General features: G+C 34.7%; 3 protein-coding genes across 4 annotated transcripts; 1 reads left to right on the top strand and 2 right to left on the bottom strand.

Moving 5' to 3' along the window:
• Positions 1–56: 56 nt before the first annotated feature.
• On the bottom strand, positions 57–3,265 carry LOC102600890 (protein FIZZY-RELATED 3). Its single transcript, XM_006343684.2, has 10 exons — positions 2,549–3,265; positions 2,344–2,466; positions 2,170–2,274; positions 1,908–2,087; positions 1,760–1,822; positions 1,477–1,671; positions 1,300–1,401; positions 1,151–1,213; positions 978–1,046; positions 57–891 (listed from the first exon to the last, which is right to left on the bottom strand). The coding sequence occupies exons 1-10, from the start codon at positions 3,101–3,103 to the stop codon at positions 838–840; spliced, it is 1,509 nt and encodes a 502-aa protein (XP_006343746.1). The 5' UTR covers positions 3,104–3,265; the 3' UTR covers positions 57–837.
• Positions 3,266–7,743: 4,478 nt separating this feature from the next.
• Positions 7,744–23,747, bottom strand: LOC102600555 (actin-related protein 5). 2 transcript variants are annotated; one of them, XM_006343683.2, is made up of 12 exons: positions 23,540–23,747; positions 23,384–23,454; positions 21,078–21,202; positions 20,420–20,464; positions 19,035–19,137; positions 18,388–18,497; positions 10,493–10,602; positions 10,316–10,406; positions 9,804–10,238; positions 9,259–9,386; positions 8,562–8,907; positions 7,744–8,470 (listed from the first exon to the last, which is right to left on the bottom strand). In XM_006343683.2, the coding sequence occupies exons 1-12, from the start codon at positions 23,638–23,640 to the stop codon at positions 7,970–7,972; spliced, it is 2,166 nt and encodes a 721-aa protein (XP_006343745.1). In that variant the 5' UTR covers positions 23,641–23,747; the 3' UTR covers positions 7,744–7,969. The 2 variants fall into 2 exon arrangements, with proteins under 2 accessions (XP_006343745.1, XP_015162564.1); XM_015307078.1 differs by lacking the exons at positions 21,078–21,202; positions 23,384–23,454; positions 23,540–23,747 and having other exon boundaries at positions 19,035–19,142.
• LOC107059961 (uncharacterized) lies at positions 16,273–17,566 on the top strand. Its single transcript, XM_015307079.1, has 3 exons — positions 16,273–17,058; positions 17,187–17,302; positions 17,404–17,566. The coding sequence occupies exons 1-2, from the start codon at positions 16,653–16,655 to the stop codon at positions 17,285–17,287; spliced, it is 507 nt and encodes a 168-aa protein (XP_015162565.1). The 5' UTR covers positions 16,273–16,652; the 3' UTR covers positions 17,288–17,302; positions 17,404–17,566.
• Positions 23,748–24,167: the final 420 nt, after the last annotated feature.

Raw genomic sequence — 24,167 nt, 5'->3', positions numbered from 1 at the left:
AGTTATGGAGATTGACAATGTAAATAATAGCCAGCTGGAGTGATTGTGGCACCAAATTAGATAGAGGCAACAGGCCAAAAGGATCAATGTATAATAGCAATATTGCAAAAGTTATGGAGATTGACAATGTAAATAATAGCCAGCTGGAGTGATTGTGGCACCAAATTAGATAGAGGCAACAGGCCAAAAGGATCAATGTATAATAGCAATATTGCAAAAGTTATGGAGATTGACAATGTAAATAATAGCCAGCTGGAGTGATTGTGGCACCAAATTAGATAGAGGCAACAGGCCAAAAGGATCAATGTATAATAGCAATATTGCAAAAGTTATGGAGATTGACAATGTAAATAATAGCCAGCTGGAGTGATTGTGGCACCAAATTAGATAGAGGCAACAGGCCAAAAGGATCAATGTATAATAGCAATATTGCAAAAGTTATGGAGATTGACAATGTAAATAATAGCCAGCTGGAGTGATTGTGGCACCAAATTAGATAGAGGCAACAGGCCAAAAGGATCAATGTATAATAGCAATATTGCAAAAGTTATGGAGATTGACAATGTAAATAATAGCCAGCTGGAGTGATTGTGGCACCAAATTAGATAGAGGCAACAGGCCAAAAGGTAAAACAAAAGCATCACAATTTTGGGAGATTGTTTACAGGCAGGCATAAATATGTTTGTGAATAAAAAATGTGTTTAAAACAGCACAATCAATTTTCTGGAGATTGTTTTCACAGGCATGTACAAATATGCAAAAAGAATAGTATGAATATATTTGTATGATTTGTGTCTTCCTTGATTTCCATTTCCATTTACAGCAACAATAATTACATCAACGTATGTGCGTCCTGCCTAAAGACCATACTCCTGTGTCCTTCACTGCTGCCTGGAAATAACAAAACAAACAACTAGACGCTAAATGCCATGTTTCTAACAGCGAAAGGGTTAAATCTTGCGGACATTCTGACTTACAGGAGTTTTTACTGACGGAAATACATTCCAAAAGCGGAGTGTCTCATCTCCTGCTCCAGTCACTATTGTCTGCGAGACCACGTTAAATTGTAATTTTTAAGTATGATCCTTTCTTTGTACGATAATGTGATCGATCGATCTCCTTTTCAGACATGTAATATATTGTGCAATACCTGGCCATCAGGTGACATGGCAAGATATAGGACACGCAAACTATGACCAGTTAGAGTGGCAACCTGTCACAACTTGGGATTTAATTAAAATACCCAAAACCATACAATCTAAAGAGAATAAATAAAGAATAACAATTTAATTAGTTTACCTTTGACATTGATGGATACTTCCACACCATGATTTGGTTTTGGGAATACCCATGTGTGCTAACTATCTCATTTACATTTCTACTCCAAGCTAGATTGCATACCTGCATAAATCTTGTCAAATTTCCACAAACTAGGCGGAAAATAAGTTGGCATTGTAATTCCCACAATATACAAACCTGGCTTCCTGTATCAATATGGTTCAACTGATTGCCATTCGTTGTGTTCCAAAAGCGAATACATCGATCAGCTGTTCCTCCTCCTGATGCCAGAAGGCCACATTGGTGAGGAGACCAGGTAATGGCCTTAACAGCGGCAGTATGCTCCGTTAGCTTCAAAACTGGTTGCTGAGATCGCTGATTCCACACTAAGAGCTGTGGATCACAATTCACAACCAACATACTTAAGCAAATGTTCTTTTGTTGTTGTTGAATTAGTTGATTAGATGTGTGATAACTATACCTGATTGTCATTTCCCCCTGACGCAAGTTCTCGATCATCATGAGACCATTTCAACCCACATACCTGATTGAGAGAGACAAAAAAATATTGACTCTTAAAAAGAAGATGCCTTTGGTTTCATTTGAAGTTGTATGTCGTGAAAAATTACCTCGGACTTGTGACCGATAAATTTGCTAACAAAGTCACTTGGAACACGAACGTCATGCTGAAGGATGTTTCTGTCTCTGCTACCAGAAGATAGGATGCGCGAACTCCACGCAAGGACTCCCGTTCTTGTTTGATGTCCACCAAATGTTCTAACCTTTTTGCATTGAGTTCCATCCCAAACCTGAAAGAGATTGATCAGTCCCTATGAATAAATATATATCTCGACAAAACTTGACATTGATTTGTGTACAATCTCTCTGTACCTGAACTTGCCCAAGACTTGTACCAATTGATATGTAAGACCCCTCCCTAGTCCATTGGACAGAGCAGACACTATCAGTCGGTCCTAAGTCGCACAACTTTGTCACCTATTGAGAAATGCAATATTCAGTTGAGAGTATTAAGTAGAACAAAAAGAAGAAGCATTTTCTACTCACTCTACTATTTGAAGCTGTCCATAAATAAACACAAGTTCCGAGCCCAACCGCAAGAACATTCTGTGAAGACCAATCAACTAGGTTCAAATAGAAGTCATCTTGAAGTGATGGTGCATCCAGAACCTGCAATCAATGGAAAGTCATAAACTATGCAATTAAACGAAGAATATTTAACCATTGTGACTAAATATATATATATATATACCTTGTGGGGTGTTTTGGGCACTTTCCTAGGGGGTTTAGGAGGGGTAGAAACCTCGTTGGAGAGTGAAGTATCTGTATGCCCCAAAACCGAAGGGGAATACGGAGAATTAGGGCCTGAATTTTCAGTTTTAAACCTGAGCATATTCTTACTGGGACTACTCATGGGTGAATTAGCACATCCTTTAGAACCTGCAGGAGAAGAGAAACAACCAAAATCAGCCCCAAAAAGCTCAGATTTCAACAACCTGGAATATGCATCATTGTTTCCTCCTCCTTCTTTCACCGGAGACGCCTTCTCCACCAGACCAAAAGTGTGTAGCCTTGACGAAGATCTACAAGGAATGAATCTATCACTGCAACTTGCAGATTTAGACGACGGAGATGATGACAGGTTCGATATTGTCCGAGGTGACCTGTTGGACATTGGCGATGACGCCAAATTGGTTGTTCGCTTTGATCTGGGAGGAGAAGAAAAAGCATCAAGCCGAAGAGAGGTTTCGGACATTGTAGATGGAAGGTTAATTCCACTCTTTCTTCTTTGTGTTATCGATTCCATGTTTTTTCTTGAGCTCAATTCAATGGCGGAAGCTCAAATTCTGTATAGAAAAAACCTCTATGTTGTTGATGGAAAGAAGGAAGGAAGGTAACGGATAGTTTATTTAGTGAGAAAGGAAGGAGGATTTGATGAAATATTATGAGCGCTTTTCAAGTCCTAACGGTTACTTTCTGCTGCTTCCCTTTATTTTATGTTTTCTCTCACTAGCCGTTGTTGCTTCACTCTTTCTCTCACCTCAAACTACTTCTACCTTAATTACTAGCTTTAATATATCTACAGCTTTTCAATTTTTTTTATAAAATTAGATGTGGTTGATTATAGTTTCTGGCAGAATATATTTTCATTTCAATTTTATTTATTTTTTTGAAATGGAAAAAAGTAAAAAGTGACTTATACTCAATTATACTAAACAAAAACATACTTACTAATTTTAAATTATGCTAAACTGGTATATGATGATCCGTCAATAGGTGATGAGAGACCTCATATATTGAAAAAGATTTATGACTTTGATGAAAAAAATTATACAAATAAGCAAAACAAATCTGAAGTAAATTCATACGAATCAAGCAAAATAAATAGAAAGTTATAGAGGGGCTATTTCATATAATATAAAAGTTTAGAGGCAAGTTTTAATTATTATTTTTTTAAGAAAAACAACAATAATATAGCTTGGCCTAAAAACAGATTTGAAGTAGATTTTGGGATTTGAAAACTAGTCTCTCAAGAATTAGATAATATCTATATGATCAAACCATATATTTCTCAAAAAAATAAAAACATACATTTCAAAAATATTTTAAAATTTATGTCCAAATCGGTTCTATAAATGACTAGCCAAAGCTCAAAAGGTCCACACTTGCAGTTATAAAATATATTCTCTTATAATTGTAAAAATCGAATATAAAAAAAGGTTAACGTAGATAAGTAAATAAGGTATACACATTATGTCTATATTTTGTTTGAAATAATTGTTTATCCAAAGGAAAGGAAATAATATAATGCATAAAAATCAAAACTAACATGCTAAGGGGTTGTTTGATACTATATTATATTAGTAAAATAATATATGTATTAACTCCGTATATTAGTAAATACTTTATTTGGTATACTATGCAATGTATAACTAATGTAAATTCTATTATGTATTAAGGTGTGTATTACTAATGTCATGAATTTCTAGGTATTAATAATGCAGGGATTTTGTTGCATGCATTAGCACCAAATTATAATTGTAGAGTGTATCTTTGTAAATAAATATTTTCATGCAATTGTAATGCCCCAAAAGTTTCTAAGTTACGACTAGAACTTGAAAAGTTTAGAAAATTAGTCCACACTTTTTTTAATGTTTTATGGGCACCATCTATAGATGACGGGCCTGCAAAATTCTACAATTATCAAGATCTTCCTGCAAAATTCTACAGACAGTTGTTATTATCAAGATCTTATGCCTGCAAAATTCTAAAATTGTGAAAGAAAAAGTAACAGTTATTATTGGAGGACTTCAATGTAATCTATTTCTGTATAATAGTTCTTACAAAAAATGTTCAAAAATATTCGTAACATATTAAAAATGATTCAATAAAATGTTCTCCTTCCACAATCAAATTTGTCCTTTTTTCCACCTATTGAGTCAAAAATATCCTTTAACTTATTAGAAATTGTTCAAATTTCCTCTCCTTCTACCTAAAAGAAAATATGTTTGTCAACTATGAAATACTAGTTAATATATCTGCACTCCATGCAGTCTTCAAATATTTTATTAGAATTTATAAATATAATATTTTTATAATATTAAAATATTTTTAAAAATCCTTTAGCCTTTAAATTTGAATAAATTAACTCTCAACATTTTAATCCATTTTACTACTATTAGCATTTTAGTTATATATCTTCTTTGTTTTTCATTACGTAACAATTTAAGACTTTTATAGCTACTAAGATTTTTGTATAATTTATGTTAAGTAATATTGTATTTGCACTCTTTCTTAAGAAACATGTTAAAAGAAAAAAATTCTCCACAAAAAATTACTCCCTTCGTTCCTTTTTATATGTCACATTTTTAAATTGTATTTGCATTAAGAAATTAAGTAACTTTACTCTTCTATCCTTATTTAATGTTTTCTTAAGTCAACTTATCAATAAATGATGAATATGCTAGATTTCAAAAATTAAAATGCATTTGGATGACTATTTAAATTTTTGAGTTTATTTTTGGAGCCAATTTTTTTCACCAATTGATCTAAAAAAAAAATTAAAAATTGTTAAAGCTTCAACTTTCAAGATTATTTTAGATTTTTTCTCCATCTTTTATTTTTAATTTGTTTGTTGAGATTTCTTTTTCAAATTAAGATTTTATAGAATAGTGATTGGAGAGAGTAATTAATCAATGTATGGAGTACTCCAATGAATATTAATTACTTATTAGTTTTCCTAGGATGGCCAAAATATATATTTCCAAGACTAATTAACTACTCTATCAAGGGTATAATAGGAAGAATATGGTAATTTATGCATTGATTTTATAAAATGACAAGTATTATAGACCAACTATTAATAGAAAGAGATGACATATAAAAAGGAACGGAGGGAGTATTCTTTGTGGGCATACATTAAATTTCTCTTTTTCTGTGATTAAGACAATATTTTCAAACAACATTTATTCGGATTAATTCAAACATATATTTATATATTTTGTTTATTTAATTCAAGTATTTTTATTACGCAAGACAAACATGTAAACAAACAACTAAGTACTTTACACAAAAAACTTTAAAAATCAAAAGGAAACTAAATAATTGGCAAAGTATAGTAAAAAAATTGTAGACATATATATTTATAATTAGAAAATATTTTTGAGTTATTTCTAATATGCTAAGGGCATTTTTGATCTAATAGATAGAAGGAGGGACAAATTTGAACTATTTTCAATAGGTAAGGGGCACTTTTTGTTCAATATGTGAAAGGAGGGGTAAATTTGAACCAATAGGTGGAAGGAGGACATTTTGAACTATTTCTAATATGTTAAATCATTTTTGAATCGTTTCCGTAGTTTTTATAGTAACTGGTTCATCATCTAGAATTTAAAGAAGTTTTTTATTACTTTGTAATTCACCATTATAATTAGTGCTATTAGAGGTGTTGGGGGTAGATTTGGGTCAGTTATTGGTCAAAATCAAATCAATCAAATATGATATACATTTATCAATTCAATTGTTATTAAAGAGCTTGAGAATAAAAGCAAACTTGAATGAGTTTTATTCAATCGTAGCATCTGCTCAAGTACAAGTGAACGTAACTAACTCGACTAATTTTAAGGAAGTAATCTAACAACTTATTATAATCTTGAAGATACGATTAAATATCTTATTCAAACTAATTTTAAAAAAAAAACTAAACATATTCCTAACAAACTAATAACCATAAGTTTATCTCAATACACCCCCCTCAAGTTTTGTGTTGTGCAATAACAACTAACTTGAATAAACATTGAAGAAAGGTAGGTATGGGAAGAAGCACTCTATTTGAATTCTCGTTATTGCGGAGATAACAAAAATCCACGATAATGTGCTTCATTTTAGTGTGAAAACTGGATTCTTGCCAAGATATGAAATGTCAATATTATCATAGAAACTAGTAGGTAATTGTGATATATGATATCATAGTTCATTCAGCAAGTTTTGAGCATAATTGATTTACTTTTGTAACGAAGAGTAAGCTTCAAATCGCAAAGTTGAGTGATATATATGTGTTTCTACAAATTTTAGAACTCTCTTCTGTTTGATTGTGTTGATAAAAACATTTTAAAAATATTCCCAAATTCATTACACTTAGAAAGTCACTCAACTTTGAGTTGTTCACTTAGAAAGTTACTTAACTTTGTTTTATAACTCAAAAGCCACTCAACAATTGATGTTTCACTTAGAAAGTCACTCAATCAATTTAAATAATTTTTTTATAAAATTTTATTGAAATTTAATTTTTATTTTAAACTATTCTTTTGAAGAAATAATAAGATAGCTATTTTAATTATCTTATTAAACTGAATTATTAAATTATAAATTTTTTTGAAAAACGTACCGTAGCAATTTACCCCTGAGAAAAAACCTTTTTCTTTTTAGCAATGGTATAGTTGGAATTAAATATGTTAAGAAATGATTAAGAAAAAAAGGTTGGAATTCATAAGAACTAATAAAAAATACGCAGCACAGTACCAATTTTTTAAAAAAAAAAACTAGGTAAAAACAAAATTATATTTCAACAAAATTCAATAAAATAAGTATTTTATTAATTTTTTTGAAAACAGTTAATTTTATTTTTTTGTATATTACAAAATTTTAATTAGTTGAAAGTGACTTTCTAAGTAAACTATCAATAATTAAGTGATTTTTTAAGTGTACTATTAATAGTTAAGTACTCCATCTGAGATATTAACTCAAACAAGTTGCAACAAAAACTTTTCTTTTCCAAAATTGAAAAGATAAAGAGTTTGGTTGCAACTAATAATGCTACCTCAGCCTCTTAAAAGAGTTACTCTTGCGAAAACTTGCCAAACAAAAAGAGACTTGGCAAAAACTCTACTGACAGAACAGGCAAAGCACCTCTTTTGAATTATCCATTTTGGAATTGTGAGTTAGATGTTGAAATGAAACTACGTTTAACGGCATAGTCTAATAGAATTTTGAATACAACCATCATATAATATCATTAACTATATCTTCTTTTTTTTGGTGTCAAATGGCAGGTATAACAAACAATTAGCTAGTGAACAACACTTCCATAGTGCAAGTTCACGTAATTTCGAATAACATAGCTCGCGCTGGGTGTACTAAACCTATGTAAATCTATCAGTTTCAACTTGAACGATTAGATTGTGTATTTGAACTTGTATCTACGAAGCCAATCTTCACCTTTTTCATAATAATCCGTTCTACTGAATGTTTGCTGTGGGAATTGCATAGCAGCAGCATACACCGAAGCACCACGCCATGCATCCATAATTGGATCTGTTGCTCTGACAACCTTTATAGGAGTTCCACATGGCCTGATCATCCGAATTCTTGCTTCCAAGCGCTCACCCAGACCTGGGTAGAGACAACTCCCGCCAGTCACAAGTATTGAACTTGTCATTTTATCCTCCAAGCCTTGTACCCAACTAGGCAACCTTCTCAATGACACTCCAACCATTTCGTCCAACCCCGACTGGTCTATCCCAATGAAGTTGGGATTGAATAAAACTTCAGGACATCTAAATCTTTCAACCCCAAGTATGATTTGAAAATCCTCCTTTGTTAGAGGACGGAAACGTGGCGCCTCTGAGGCAGACGCTCCAGATTCTGATCCTGGAAAAAATGTAGGGTCGATCTCCTGTGCAGATAGGTTACATCAGGATACACCTTTAAAGAACAATCCAACACAGAGACTAACGCCAAACAAAGTGTCAAGAAAACATACTGACCCGAAGCCTAGAGGAGATGCGAGCCAACTCAGTTTCATCATGATCTGGCTTATCATCATCATCATCGTCATTATCTCTACTCATTAGCTTGTAGAGTTGCCAATCTTCATCCCTTTGACCAAACGTATCTTCACCTTTCCCTCGATCAAATGCTGCCGTTGTTAACAGGCGCATCCTCTCTCTTTGGGCAGCATTCAACCTCTCCCCGCGACCAACACCTCCAGAAACATTATTATTGCCATTTGCATGGTTACCATTTGTCTTCAATCGCTTTCGCTGCTCAAGTTTTTCAGAGAGCTCTTTGTATTTGGCTCGCAACTGCTCCAAATAGCGTTCTGGGTTTTCCCTACACAACACAAGATGAATTTATAAAATAAAGAGATATTGAAACATGAAATATCGGAAACAGCCTCTCTACCTCCACGAGGTAGTGGTAAGGTCTGCTTACACTCTACCCTCCCCAGACCCCACTTAGTGAGATTTCAGTAGGTATATTGTTGTTGGTGGTGTATTGAAACATGAAATATACCAGTATGCAGCAAAACTGTAATTAAAGTATGTTATTTTTTGCCTCATCTTTATAAATACATATATCCATTTTGAGAAGAAACGGATACTACTGCACATCATTGTAAACAAGTTTAATAATGCTAGAATAAGCTAGCTCAAGTATTATCTGACAAGAAATACAACATACATGCGCTTTTGTTCCTCAAGTTTCTTTTCCTTCTCCTTTTCTAACTCCTCCTCCAGACGCCTTTGTTTAGCTCGTTGCCGTGCTTCAGTTGTGGATTTCAGGAACACTTGTCTTCTCTTCTCCTTGAGCTATTAACAAGTTTCAGTATTTCCATTTTCAGTTGAAAAGTTTTAATATAAAAAAATGAAAATAAGTGGAAGATGATTTTGCACAATGCTGGCCAAGAGAAATGGAAGAGACAATTGCAACAATAAATTTAGTTGCAACAGCTCTCTTTTTTTTTTTAAACTACTACATAAAGTACCAGATAAGTTCAAGAGACAGCATACGGGAATTACAGTATAATATCTCACAAAAGTTGAGCTATTAAAACATTATGATGACATGAGTTTATTTCTCATACGAAGTGTATTAATGTAACACCACAATATTCAGAAAGTAAAGGGAAAAAGACTTGGATATCGAGTTCTTCACCATCACAAAGAATTTTTGATATACAACTGCCCAACAACAGTGACTACCATTATGGCGATATACGAGCATACCTGCTCCGCCGAAAGTTCATCATCAGGTATATCAATGAGATAATACTTCTCAGCTGCAGAAATATCCACTTTCTCTTCACTTGGAACTTGCTCACCCTTGGCCTTCCGAAGTGATTGAGTAACTTTTGCAAAAGCGGATTCCACTTCACGTTTAGAAGCATAACCTCTACTTGCAAGGAACGACACAATTTCATCATCCTCCTCAATGTCCTTGAGCTCCTCTAAGAGGAATTCCAAACCTTTTAATTCATTTTCAAGTTCATTTATTTTTGAGGATCTTTTCGCTTCAGCCATCTCACGCAATCTTTGACTTTGTTTCTCCTTCAAAGCTGCCTTTCTAGCAATTTCTTCTTCTGATGGAGGCTCTTCGACTGGTGATGGAGTCCAAGGAAGTTGCCAACATCTGGTTTCATCTTCAGCTTCTTTATCCCCCCTCTGACACAATAAAATCAAATATTTTACCTCCGTTAAGCAGATTAGAGAGGCTGGGCAAGAGATAAAGTGCTAATTACCTGAAATAGTTGAACCTCTGAAGCATAGTCTGCAGCTATGTAACAGTGTTCCATCTTCAATTCTTCAACCCTTTCCCATGTAAGCTTTGATCTGTTTAAGCATTTAAGAAATGAAGCCTGAGAAGCAGCCAAAAGTTTATAGCAACATCATGACTTTCAAAGAATTATAACACCTACATGTGATGAGGGTACTTGAGTGAAAGAAGCTGCTTCAGATAATCAGTGACATGGTATCCACCAACGTTAGTTCGACAGCACGCTTCATAGACAGGTTCTCCATTTATAAACTGAAAATACAACAAATTCCGTCATATATTTGAGAAATGAGAGCCTACCACTAGCAAAAACTGCATCATGATATGTCAAGCAGAAATTTAGCCTGAAAGTGCATGGGGTCTTAAATTGATCTCTTTCACATACTGGGACCTGCACCAATTGAAAAATGCTAAAAGGGCCAAAATTTCCCTTCAACTATGAAAAATGGGGCAACTTTCCCTTCTTTGCAAATTGTCCCAAATTTGCCCCTGCTGTTAATGAAGTGGGTCATTTTCACTCTTAAAAACTAACAGACCTCCGTCTCATTTTTTAAATCATCTTAATTTATACAAGTGGAAATAAAGATAAAGACCCATGAACGTATCTAAGCCATCCCACCAACCCAATTACCCATTCCAGTCATAACAACAGACAACTATTTTTTCTTTCACTATCTATCAAAACTTTTAATTTGATAATTGTCCACAAAGGCCTATTGCACTATCTGAACTGCAGTGTGAAAAATTCCAAACTCAGATGCGCTACTCCTTTCTCTTTTTAACTTTGTTAAAAGAATTGCTGATTAGATTTTAATTCTTTGGGAAATATCTTAAAGTTCTTCGAATTAAATTAAAAAAATATATTCCAAATTCTACCAGCTTGGTAGACAACCATTTCTTTGACATAACTACAACTACTATACAATATACTTTTATCTTTGTCCCTTCTCTATCTTTGTTTTGTACTCTCATATATATATCTAGGGGTGTTCATGGTTTGGATAAAAACCGATCCAAACCGAAAAACCAAACCAAACCGATTCAATGAATCGATTTAATTTGGGTTTTGGTTTGGTTTGGTTTTAGATTGTTAAGAACCGATAGTATTTGGTTTGGTTATGGCTTTGTTTGAAAAAAATCGAAGAAATAACCGAACCAACAAGTTATATACATAAATTTTATTATTATACATACATAATATATTATATTCATAAACAATTTTAAAGATTTTATATATGTTTCATCAAAATTTATTTATAATTTACTTATGAAAGAAAAAATGTCCAAGGTGAGAACATTTTTCTTATTGGTTTCATGTATATGAGTGTCTATGGAAATTCTTTGTGGGACTGAAAATGTCATTGTCTCTTCCTTCTATGTCAAAATAGTGGACTTTGAAGTTTTATTCAGTAAATTCAATGATCGAAAGTTCTGTAATGCCAGTCATTCTAACTATTATTTTTGTTTGAATGGATTGTTGTCTACTTTTTTTACGTTTTGAATGAATTGTTCCTTTTATTTTATGTATGGTTAATAACCGAAACCAAACCAAACCAAAACCGAAAACAACCAAACCGATAAATGTATATTATATTTGATTTGGTTTGGTTTTGATAATTTAAACCGATTAAGTTGGTTTGGTTTTGATTTTAACCAATAACCGACCCAAACCAAACCGTGAACACCCCTATATATAACCATGCCTAGAAACCAAACCAATGTTCTTTTCTTTTCTTTTCTCTCTGTTGATTCGGTTTTTTCACCGGTGAAAATGAACTTTAATTTGTTGATGAAATTGGCAAATCATGAAACTTCCCGGCTAGGTAATGATCGCCGATTTTTCTCATGAAGGGATAATTTGGAGCAGTGAATAAATTTGGTAATATGTAAATGTGACTTTTAAGTGGGGATTTTGAAATTTAGTTCATGTATTAACGTATTAAGATGGAGAAAAGTGTGACTGTGAGATCCGGGGGTGTACTGAAGAAGAAAAGCTCTTCTGGGTCCGAGTCATTGAAATGGGTAATTAGGTTAGTGGGACAAGTTTGATGGATTTTTATTTTCCACCTATATAAATTAAAATGGGTAAAAAAATGACATGGAGGTCTATTAGATTTTAAAGGTAGAGACGGTCCAATTTATTAACGGCAAGGGCATAATTGGACCACATGCAAATGGTGGGTAAAATTGTGACCCATTTTCGATAGTTGAGGGGAGATTTTGGCCCTTTTCATCTTTCAAAGATGACACCTTCTTGCTTTACATTTGGCATCGTCAAACAGGGACTAGGTTGGCACCTTTTAACATGTGATAAAGGTTTGTTGAAGATATCATTAAGTAAATAAAAGTGTGTTCTCTCTAACAAAACTTAAGCTTTTAGATGATATAGATGGTCACAAACTTCAACATGGTTTTAGAGATAGAGTGAAAAAATATCACCATGTACCAGCTACATCTGCCAAGAAAATCTTATCCTCGTGCAATTTCCGAGCAACTTAAGGGTTGTTAGCATCAAAAACGTTTTCGTCAGTATTGTGCAAAAACCAACACCACTCCAGGTTCCTCAGCCTGCGGCGACCTAACTCCAAAAATAAGCTTCGCCAAATATGGAAACACCATCGTATGTGTTGTCACGCACAATTGGCAATTTCGAATCCTGTGATACGTTAGTCTCACACGTCGGTGAGTAAATCCTTTTCAAACCACTTCTAGTCCTTACTCCTTAGGGTTCGCTAGTCTATTTTGAGACCACCCATCTAAATTCCTTCAATTTCCGACCACCGAGGTAGGGTTCCAGCGTTACAAACTTGTTTTCGGCCAGATCTCTCTTCTCTGACATCTTTTCTGCGGATTTACGTTAGTGGAGACGCTTTAGACATTGCATCCCCCCGTTTAGTTTGCAAAATATTTGTTGATACTCGAGCAGTTCTCAAGTCATCTACCCGACGAGTTTTTCCAGCAACATCTGGAATTTACTTCCTGCCCAACCTTTTCGGCCATATTTGGTGGTTAGTTGTTTATTTTTGGTTAGAACTCTCTTCAATCCAACAATATGTAGCTTGATTTTGATGTTTCTTTTTTATGACTAGGAAAACCCGCAACCGCTACCCTTTGGATGCGCACAGGATGAAACCCTCGCTCCTATGCAATAGCTCACAAACCACATAGGAGAGGTAACCCGCACTAGGCAAGCCCGGTGCGACGAGCTCGACCCAGAAGACAAACCCCTTGCTTTCGATGGCAAGGGGTTTCGAACATGAGACCTCCAACATGGAAGTCCCAAGCCCAAACCACTGGGCCACCCCAAAAATACGCGATTCCGAAACTCAAAGAGTTTTGTGATTACTTTGGAACCCTTACTTGGAGGTTCTAACTAGGGGTTGGAAAATTAGCCTATGAATACATGAACCGGCCCAAGCTTGGGCAGGTTAATTACCTGCTCCACCCATTTATTAGCTCAAACATATCAACCTGCCCAATTCAACCCATCTAATTTGGGCTACATATAGCCTAAATTAATCCACAAGAAACCTTGACAAAATATTTTTAAGAAGACTTTTTTGTGACATATGTTAGATATGGCCATAATAAACGTTAAAAAGTTTGTAGTTTTATTTGAAAATGAAACAAAAAATTAAAACATGCTAATAGTTGGGTGGATCGGGCTATGACCCATCGTTTAGCCCATCTTGACTCAACCCATCTTATAGCCCCAGCGACCTCATTAACCGACACATTTATCAACTCTGCCTATTTTGACTCGTCTAAATCCAGCCCAACTCACCCATTAGTTCTAATTTGTTTGGGAGATACAGAACAACAGTAGCAGAATTGAATTATCTCATCTCCGTTACAACCTCATAATCTAATATCTACTTTTAAGTGAGTGAGAATCGTCATTTAGTTTCAAGATCCTAAGTAAGATGACTAGGATTGTGTTTATTTTTTATTTTTTTTTATAACCGAGAAATCCGCCTGTGACCCGCCCTTTGGACCAATCACAGCCTTCAAAATTCGGTGGATAATGGGCCTCCCCCTCTACCCTTCACTACTTAAATATCGGGATTCGCTTTGCATGGTGCAGTGAAATTAAAAGCGTGCCTAAGCACAAGAGCGAGGCGCAAATACACTTTGCTTCGCATGACCTAAGGCGAGGCTCATGTCAATAGGCCCTTCTAATTTTTTTATTTATTTTTAAAAAGGAACATCAGTTTAAAAAAAAGGGGTCCTTTTAAATTATTATAAAGTGTCTGTCCCAGTTCCCTAGACTACACTTAAGTAAGTCATAGAGTCTCTAAAAGACAAAAAAAATAATGAAGAACTATAAGAAGACGAGGAATTGAAGGCTTGAAGCACAAAAAAGAACAATCAGATTCTTCTTCCGCTGGCAGAACAAGCAGCAAGCAAATACAGGTATCTTCTTTCTCTTATTTCTTCTTACTTTTTACTGATTTCATAAATTGTTGATGCTAAACATTCAATATTTCATACTCCTTTTTATCTTTGTAGAAAATTTAAAAATAAATGGGAATATGGGACACTTGTCCTTGTTTAATGACTGATGGTGTCTTAACTATAATAATGATCAATGAAAATTTAATACTTGTAAGAGGATAATAACAAAGATAATTTTCTTAGAAGCCATATAGCCATAGTGGTGGACCCCATATATATGTAGTTGTCTTTCATTATTTGCTGTGTTATAATTGCATGCAAAGTTCTTTTATACTTTTTTTGTTGCAGCTTAAAAATAACAAAGAACTTGTCCAGTGTCCCCTTTTTTTGTTCTTGTTGTGTATTATTATTTATTATTTAGAAATTATAACTGCTATATTATAACCTTCTTCTTTTTTTCCAGAAGTAGAAATGGTAGAGGACTTGTGTAAAGGCAATAGAAGGGATCCTGGTTGGAAATATAACTACTTGAAGGACCCTGATGACACTACAAGAGTCACGTGCAACTTTTGTGGAAAAACAACCACGGGTGGAATTAATCGGGCAAAACAACATTTGATCGGAAACTTTAGAAATGCAGCAAAGTGTAAAAAATGCCCAGAGGAGGTTAGAGAGGAACTGAAAAATTACATGGAGGAGACAAAAAAAAGAAGAAGGAAATCTATACTAACGAGTTTCCTGAATTTGATGAGTTTGAATATCAAGACAATGTTGGTGGAGAAGATGAAGTCCAAGAGATCAATCATAAGAAAAGAGGCGGCGGAAGCTTTCCTAGTGGCTCTAATAAGAAACTGGCCAAAGGAAAGGGACCTATGGATGTATTTCTACAAAAGCGTGGAACACTTGGGCAAACAAATATCAATGACTCATGTGATAAAGAAGCAAGATCAATGACGATTCAAAAAGTAGCTCGCTTCTTTTATGATAATGGGATCCCATTCAATGTAGCTCGCTCAAAAAGTTTTAAGGAAGCAATTGAGGCTGTAGGAAGGTATGGTCCAAACTTGAAGCCTCCAAGCTACCATGAATTAAGAGTTCCATTACTTAGGAAGGAAGTTGAGTTGACCAATGAGATTATAAACAGACATAGAGAAGAATGGGTGAAGTATGGAACTTCCATTATGGCAGATGGTTGGACAGATAAAAAACAGAGAACTTTGATAAACTTTTTGGTGAATTCTCCACATGGAACAGTGTTTATTGAGTCGATAGATGCTTCCTCACTTGTTAAGACCGGAGAGAAGTTATGTGAATTGCAAGATAGATACGTGGAACGCGTTGGAGAACAGAATGTGGTTCAAATTGTAAGTGATAATGGTAGCAACTTTGTGTTGGCTGGTAAGAATCTATTGCTTTAAAAATTTAAGTTTTATGTTTTACTTTCTAATATCGATCAAAGTTTTGATTTCTAAATTTTAACATATCTATTTACCCTTTTTTCTATAGGTCAACTGTTACAGAGAAAAAAAGCACACATATTTTGGACGCCATGTGCAGCTCATTGTATAGATCTTATGTTAGAAGACATAGGGAAGATTCCTATCATCAAGAAGACCCTCCAAAAAGCAATTGCCCTTGTCGGTTTCATTTATAGACACTCAGGAGTCTTAAATATGATGAGAGATTTCACTAAGAATAAAGAGTTGGTGAAATGTGGGATTACTCTATTTGCAACGAGTTTTCTGACTTTGCAACGGTTGCATTGTCAAAAAACAAATCTGCGAGCAATGTTTACATCTGACAAATGGGTGATTAGTAGGTGGGCTAAGTTACCAAGGGGGGAAAGTGCAACACATACTGTCTTGACGGCAACATTCTAGAGTCAGGTTTCTAATATTTTGAAGATAATGGGGCCTCTTGTTAAAGTGTTGCAATTAGCTGATAATGAGAAAAAACCTGCCATGGGGTACATTTATGAAGCCATGGATAGAGCTAAGGAGGCTATTGCAAAGGCATTTGAAGGGAATACTGCAAAATATAAAGATATCTTTAAGATTATTGATGAAAGATGGCAATGCCAATTGCATTATCCATTACATGCTGCTGGACATTATTTAAATCCAGAGTTCTTTCAAAATCCAGCTATTGAGAATTGTCAAGAAGTAACAGATGGGCTGTATCCTTGTATTGAAAAATTGGTTCCAAGTACTGAAGTACAAGACAAGATCATATCAGAGATATCATTGTACACAAGAGCTGAACAACAATTTGGCCTTCCTATTGCAAAAAGAGCTAGAACGAAAAGATCTCCTGGTAAGTGAATACAATAACATTTAAATTCTTAATTATTTAGTTTATGTTTAAAAGTTTACTTAATACTTCTTACTTAGTACTTGGGTAATAACTTATACATAATGATGTCTACATAACACTTTTTACAGTTGAATGGAATTTATATGGTAATTCAGCTCCCAATCTCCAAAAATTAGCCATTAGAATTTTGGGTTTAACGGCTAGTTCTGCTGGATGTGAGCGTAACTAGAGTGTGTTTGAGCATGTAAGTACTAAGTACTCGTAGTGGTATACATCATATTTATTAATTTTTCTTTGCATAGTTAATCAATTAGACTAATTTACTAACACTAACCAATGCAACAGATCCATACCAAAAAAAGAAACAGATTGGAGCATCAAAGATTGAATGATCTAGTGTTTGTTAAGTATAATCGTGCTTTAAAAGCTCGTTATGACTTGCGGAGTGTCATTGATCCAATCTCGTTGGATAACATTGATCATAGTAATGAATGGTTGGTTGGGAAGATGGGTAAAGTTTGGTGATGACAACTTAACTTGGGGTGATGAGCGTCGGGCATTGAGGATGTGTTGACATACACAAGGCGACAAAAGAGAGTCGGAAGTTATTACAACTAATGCCTCAAGCTCCCGAGCTCCACGTGTTGACATAGAAGATGAGTTGATTCAGATGAGTAGGGGAAGAAGAGATTGAAGGCTACAAATCTAGTGATACTGATACCAATGAGAATCCCTATTGAGGAAGATGATATGGAAGAATATTATTTTAGTGATTAGAAGTAGAATATATAAGCAACGTATGTTTTGATGAACCAATCTTCATTATAAGCACTACATATTTACTCTCTCTCTCTCTCTCTCTCTCTATATATATATATATATTTTAAAAATTCTTCATAGTGCGCTTTTTTTTAGTGAAGCCCACGCTTTTAGTGCGCTTTGCGCTTTAAGCTCCATCAGGGCTTTAGCGCTTTTTTGCGCTTTTCGCTTTTGACAATACTGGCATGGTGTGGGACTAGGATTGTGTTATACTCAAGGTCTATTTAATAACATGATATAAAAGCAAACATAGGTTCTAGGCTCTAGTCTCACCACCATTCATTATCAAAATAAAAAATCATGTTTTTGACTCATTAAAATGGAATCAAGCCTACAGGTGAGGGGCATGGGGAAGATACAAAGGTGCTCTCTACCGGTTTAAAATTTTACATGAGATGGTCACACACATCAACACCACCCATGATTTATTTTCCCCTTTCAAATAGATAAAGCACAATGCTACTACCATGTCAATTCACTACAGCTGCATGATAGGACTCTAAAGCATACCGGGATGACATGAGATGTGGTAAATCCTGAGGTGATTGCAAGGCCTGTATCATTGCAAATTCCAAGCTGTTGGTTGTATTTGTAGCTGAATGCAGCATCTACACCGAATGCTGCAAGAAAGAAAAAAATGCCTACCATGAGCAACAAGTTCACATAAATGCCACAGAAAGTCATGTTCTCAATTATCAAATCAACAAACTGTTGTTTGGTGAGAAGTGAACCAAGTAACTATTGTCATCAATGAAAGAACTTTCAACAAGGTCATGATAAAACAAAGCAACCTTAGTCTTATCATGATCAAGATGAGATGCCTTAGTCTTTTGTTTTTTTGGTGTAAGCAAGATTTAGTGGGGGAAGTAGATAGTTTAGTGGAGTTTATAGGACAATTGTAAATTTTTGAAAATTTGGTTTTGGATTTGAAAATGATGGCACCCCCTGGGGGTTTGTAAATCCCTCCTCATCAATTTCTTGATGAGGTCTTTTGTGTGAATACAAAGTTACCTATTTCAAAAAAAAATAAAACAAAGCAACCTTAGGTTTAGGATGATAAAAAAGATGACATGATTACAGGAACACCATACGACTTTATGAACAAAAATCCAAAGCAATACACAACAGCCCTGGGCAACTGATATGGGTGTTCATACCTACTGAAGGAACTCCATATGACTCAAAGAGAAGCTCAGCCATTTTGCCACGAGATTGAACTGGATTGCAAGCACATTCAGTAATTAAGATAGGATGGTCAATCTGCCCTGCCACCGATTTGAATAAGTATTGGTTTAAGGGACTGCAAGCTGAAGTTTATCAACAGGATATATACAACAAAAATTAAATGCACAAAATCAGGGTTTGCCTTTCACCATATTTTAAATATCTTAGCTTTGCCAGTCCAAATTATTTTGTTCTCAATAAAGATAATGGTTCTTATGATATAATAGGGAAACTGAGGATGTATACTTGGAGAATTCTACACAAGGATAGGGTTCTGCAGAAAGAGCATCTAGGCAGCTGACTGGATTATCATATGTGCTCCATAACTTCACAATGTAAAAAGAAAAATGTTTCATTCATGTCTACAAAAAAAAATTCAACACTCTTGCACAATTTTATTCCCCTCTCTATATATTGTCTACATAAGTGACAGTAGCAAATCTCTGACTGTCCGTCACATCACCCACTGAACCCCAAATATACATGCTTTGCACCATAATCGATGCCATAATAATCAGTTTGGAAGTGAAAAGATGGATCGTAGGGAAAATAACTTGAGTAGTGGTATCTCTGTGCATATATGGTATAATGTGTTCGCCTTATGAGAAACAAAGGTATGCAAACTGAAGTGCATCTCTTCATTTATGCATTTGCAATGCAATCGCGACAATATATCATCACCCAATTGTTTAAGGCCATGACTTCGAAAAACCTATATATAGAGGCACATCAATTGACACGGAATATCTTACAAAAGGGGAAAAAAGAGAGATGAGAAAAGAGGATAATGTCGGAGATTCCCCTTTCCAAAAATAGTACATACCATACAACTTACTTGTGTAAAGTATAAATATTGATGTCGTTAAGGTCAGACAACTTTTACCATAAATATTTTTCTGCCAATTTTAACGAGTTTATGAGGTCTCTTTTTTATTCTGACATATATGTAAAACTATAAGGACCTTATATGATGCTTGCTTAGTCCATGTTTCTTCAATTTCTTTTCTGTGTAAGCATATCAATTTGCATCCTGTTTATGCTTCCTAGAAACTACAGTTGGATAAAAATTACGAGGTAAAGATAAAAGATAAAAAAGAAGACAAAATAATTTGACAATTGACAATGATCATCAAACCTCAAAGACCAACAAAGACAGTTTATATCAGAGAGAAGCCATAGTCAAAGCAAAGGCCACAACAATGATTTCAAAGTTTCTCTCGAAAAAGTAAGAACCAAAAGATTCTAAATAAACCAAGTTGAATATAGTTACATCAGATCTATCTCATCCTACAAAAAAGTTGGATGGAAGCTAGCATACCTGTGACTGATCAGCACCTAATCGATCAAACCCAAAGTCCAGGATCTACATACGGAAAACATAATGGTGACATGAGTACCTTTTCAAAAAACATAACGGCAACATGATTAATGCACACAAGACAAAGTAATCCGTAACCATCATTTGTTTCATATGTCAGACTCAGGTTAGCAACATAGCATCACATAAACCAAATTTATGCATCCAACTATCTACACCAAGAACACCACGTATGGCATCAGTGCCAGCAAAAAGTAGGGAATGAATCATTATTGAAAAGTGTTGCGCTACAATAGGGCGCGCATTAATATTCTAGTCAGATTGCACTGTCTTGACACTCTAAAATTAGATCATGAATTTGCCTTGCCACCTTGGCCTAACATCCCAAAGAGGTTACAGTTAAAATCCAAAGAGGGTGTTCTCTCTTGATAAATAGGAACGGGTCATAGAACACAGTAGTTAGACCTAATGTCTAGATAAATTGTCAGCTATCCTGATAGTTTCATGCTCTGGTAGATGGTTTGATCTTTCTATCTTTATTTCAGGGGAGGGGGTTCGGGTATAAAATTTATTGACATCACAAATTTCATGGTCAAGCTTACAAACATAGAAAAACCATTTACCCAAATACTATCCCCACAAAATAGAAAACCCTTACATATTCCATTATCTCAAACTGATAAACAACATTGCTCTCAAATGCTGAACGAGGTCCTGAACGCGTGCAATCAAAGTACTTCAGTAGCGCAGGATTGTGATCACCAACAACTGTTACTGTTTCACCTGCAATATGATAAGGTAAGCATAATAAAACTCTGAAGCTAATATTCACCAATGAAATGATGATGTATTATATGCATTCAATATTTAAAAACATGTTCATGGTAGGTGATGTTTAGTAAGAAGTCATTTTGATCATTTCTTCACCAAACATCACTACAGACTGTTCATTGGGAACTTTTTTTCCCCTGAAAACAGTTCTGTCCAGGCCAGTTTGCACGCACCTCGACTATTTAATAATATCTACATAGGGGTTGTTTAGCACGAAATAATTTAGATCATTTCTTCACCAAACACTTCACTATAATCTGATCATCTTAGAACTTTTTTTTTTAATAAGATTGAGTTCAGATCAGGTCGCTCGCACCTCAATAAATCTACCAAGTGCTTGTTAGTTGTTACCTCCCATTGGCACAGGTATGGAGTAACTCTATCCACCAAGACTTATACAAATGGGAAGAAATCACCTAACTGTTTTTTTTCTACAAGGATTTGAACCTTGGTCTCCTTTGGTGCATTTAAACTTCATTGACCTTAATGTCATACCCTTGTGTACTTCATTATGGAATATTATTAATCATAATTGGATAATTAAGCACTAGTCAAATTAGAAACTTACAGTAAACTCACCATCCAAACTGGTCCTGACATTGCTTCCAAATGAGTTATCATTTTTAAATCAACTACCAAAGGATCAATTAGTTACACGATCAGTAAAAGTTTGATGATTAGCCAAACCAGCCTTTAGTATCAATTCTATCCTTCATGTGCGGAAGAGAAATCCATCACAGAGGATAATATAACCACCCTAATGACTCAACCTAATGTTCCAGTTATGCAGAATGGAGAGTACTTTAGACATCCTGTTTGAATTGAACTGCACTCAATGAAGCAACTCTAACTCAAGACAACCTGATTAGAAGATCCATTTGCATAGTTAATAGATGCTACATGTGTCAGAAGGATATAGAGATTTAAACACCTCTTTTTTTATAAAGACATTGTACAATAACAGCAGATAGTTGGAACATGTTTATCTTCTTTTGGACTCATCTGGGTTATGCCAGGTGGTATCAAGGATGCACATGTGAGCTGGAGCACTTGGCAAATTTAGTTTTGAGAAAAAAATAGTTAAAACACTAATTAGCAATCTGAACCAGTTTTGAATCCAACCCAGCCAAAATAGACCCAATAGCTGACCCGACCAATTCATTTTTATCCTAAAGAAGCCCAAGTGCTCATATTTTCATTCACTGGTGGTTTATCACATTTCATATGTTATATGTTGTTTTGATCGATACTAACTTACTAAGTGAATGTAATGTTATTTTTTTATGTGAAATTTGAGAAGTGAATGGTAACTAGCTTACCATTATGTTGTAATTGTTATTGGTTCCATGTACGTTAATAATTACTTCAATTTCCATGGCCTTCTGTGGAATCTTTCAGGGTTGACCCACATTTGTCTTGATCAAGAAGATTGTTTGAATTGTTGATACATGAATACATATTGTCAAGTACACTCGGAAACAAGAAAATGATTTATTTATTTTACATGGAAAAAAAACGTGAAGATTCCATAAGAGGTGTTAAGTTAAACCTCCTGAATGTTCCTTTCACTTATCAAAAGAAAGTAAAAGCAGCAGGATTAACATTTAACAAGATAGAAATCTAGAGGCAAGCCAAACAATTGAAAATACTAACATCACTCGTTTTATTGCCACAACCGGTAAACCCACTGTGAATAACATCCCCCCTTCTCAATTAGCTAACTTAGGGTGTGTTGGGTAGTTCCAATTATCCGTAGTTAAAAAAATTTAGAAAATAATTTCTCTAAGAAAACAAGTTCCTTAAAACTGAAGACAATGACTTCCCTAGTGAAAGTAGAAAAAATAAGTTCTACAAATAGCATTCCGCAGCGATTGTGTCCTCCCAATCCTCCAACACACCTCATTTTCAACCCCACTCCACTAGGTCAGACCCCTACCCAACCCAACTCCTCGAATAAATAGGGATGACAAGTTTTACCAATTCTCAAAAAAAAAAATAGGGATGACAAGAAAATAAGTAGAAAACACACTTATTTTTTGCATTTTCCTTTATAATGAACAGACCCTTAATCTAAAATCTTGTTAGTTTAGTAAAATCATGAAAAATGTGGCTCCAATTAATACATAAACATACCAGTGGTTTTGTGACGAGGCCTCTGAACAATATTCCGGAAGATAACGCGAGGTTCATTCTCACCTGCCCACCTGTCAATTAACAAGAAGCGGAGCTAAAGCACACCAAATACAGATAGAAACAGAGAGAGAAATTGGGGGATTTAGGAGTGAATACCCAATACGGAAATAGGAAGCGCCATTGTCAATGACAATAGGGTGACTTGAGTTGAAGGAACCGTAATCTGATTGCCTCTCTATTTTCGATATGAAAGGCATTCTTCCCTTGTTTGCCCTATTCTCCTTCTCTTTGCTCTTCTTCCTCTAAACGCTGTTGCCCTAGAGCTTCATGGAGTGTCACCCCACAAATTAGTTAAAACACTCTCTACCGGCTATCAGTGTCAATTTTTATTTTTATTTTTATTTTAAAGGAAATGGAACTCATATCTTTTTTCTTTATTTTCACCACTAAAAAAATCATTTTTTTCCCGATGAAAGTAGAAAAAATAAGTTCTATGATTTTCTTACATTGATTGTATACTCTTTCCTCCAACAACACCCCAATGTTGTAGCCCCATTTCCGTCACCTCATGTCCCTACCTCAACATCACCTCCTCTAATATTTTAATTAGATTATATATAAATATTTTTAAAATAAATATATCAAACACAGAAAATAGGTAAGAGATTCACTTATTTTTCTAAAAAAATATTCTCATAAAAAACATTTTCCTTTGAACTTGTTTGGGCACAAAGATGTATCATAATTTGAGGCAACATTGCTGGTGGAGTGGATTGGTGAGAGA

Source organism: Solanum tuberosum, unplaced genomic scaffold (genome assembly GCF_000226075.1).
Source record: "Solanum tuberosum cultivar DM 1-3 516 R44 unplaced genomic scaffold, SolTub_3.0 scf00050, whole genome shotgun sequence".
In the NCBI taxonomy this organism is placed as follows: Eukaryota; Viridiplantae; Streptophyta; class Magnoliopsida; order Solanales; family Solanaceae; genus Solanum; species Solanum tuberosum.
This window is presented reverse-complemented; position numbering and strand designations above follow the sequence as displayed.

Excerpts from the sequence above, each read along its gene's own strand:
- LOC102600890 (XM_006343684.2), bottom strand. The coding sequence starts at position 3,103 with ATGGAATCGATAACACAAAGAAGAAAGAGTGGAATTAACCTTCCATCT. Across the intron at positions 1,823-1,907 it reads TTATCGGTCACAAGTCCGAG|GTATGTGGGTTGAAATGGTC; the intron begins GTAATTTTTCAC and ends TCTCTCAATCAG. Across the intron at positions 1,672-1,759 it reads CAGGGGGAAATGACAATCAG|CTCTTAGTGTGGAATCAGCG; the intron begins GTATAGTTATCA and ends TGTGATCCACAG.
- LOC107059961 (XM_015307079.1), top strand. The coding sequence starts at position 16,653 with ATGGGGCCTCTTGTTAAAGTGTTGCAATTAGCTGATAATGAGAAAAAA. Across the intron at positions 17,059-17,186 it reads TAGAACGAAAAGATCTCCTG|TTGAATGGAATTTATATGGT; the intron begins GTAAGTGAATAC and ends CACTTTTTACAG.
- LOC102600555 (XM_006343683.2), bottom strand. The coding sequence starts at position 23,640 with ATGCCTTTCATATCGAAAATAGAGAGGCAATCAGATTACGGTTCCTTC. Across the intron at positions 23,455-23,539 it reads GCTTCCTATTTCCGTATTGG|GTGGGCAGGTGAGAATGAAC; the intron begins GTATTCACTCCT and ends GTTAATTGACAG. Across the intron at positions 8,471-8,561 it reads GCATCTCCTCTAGGCTTCGG|GAGATCGACCCTACATTTTT; the intron begins GTCAGTATGTTT and ends CTATCTGCACAG.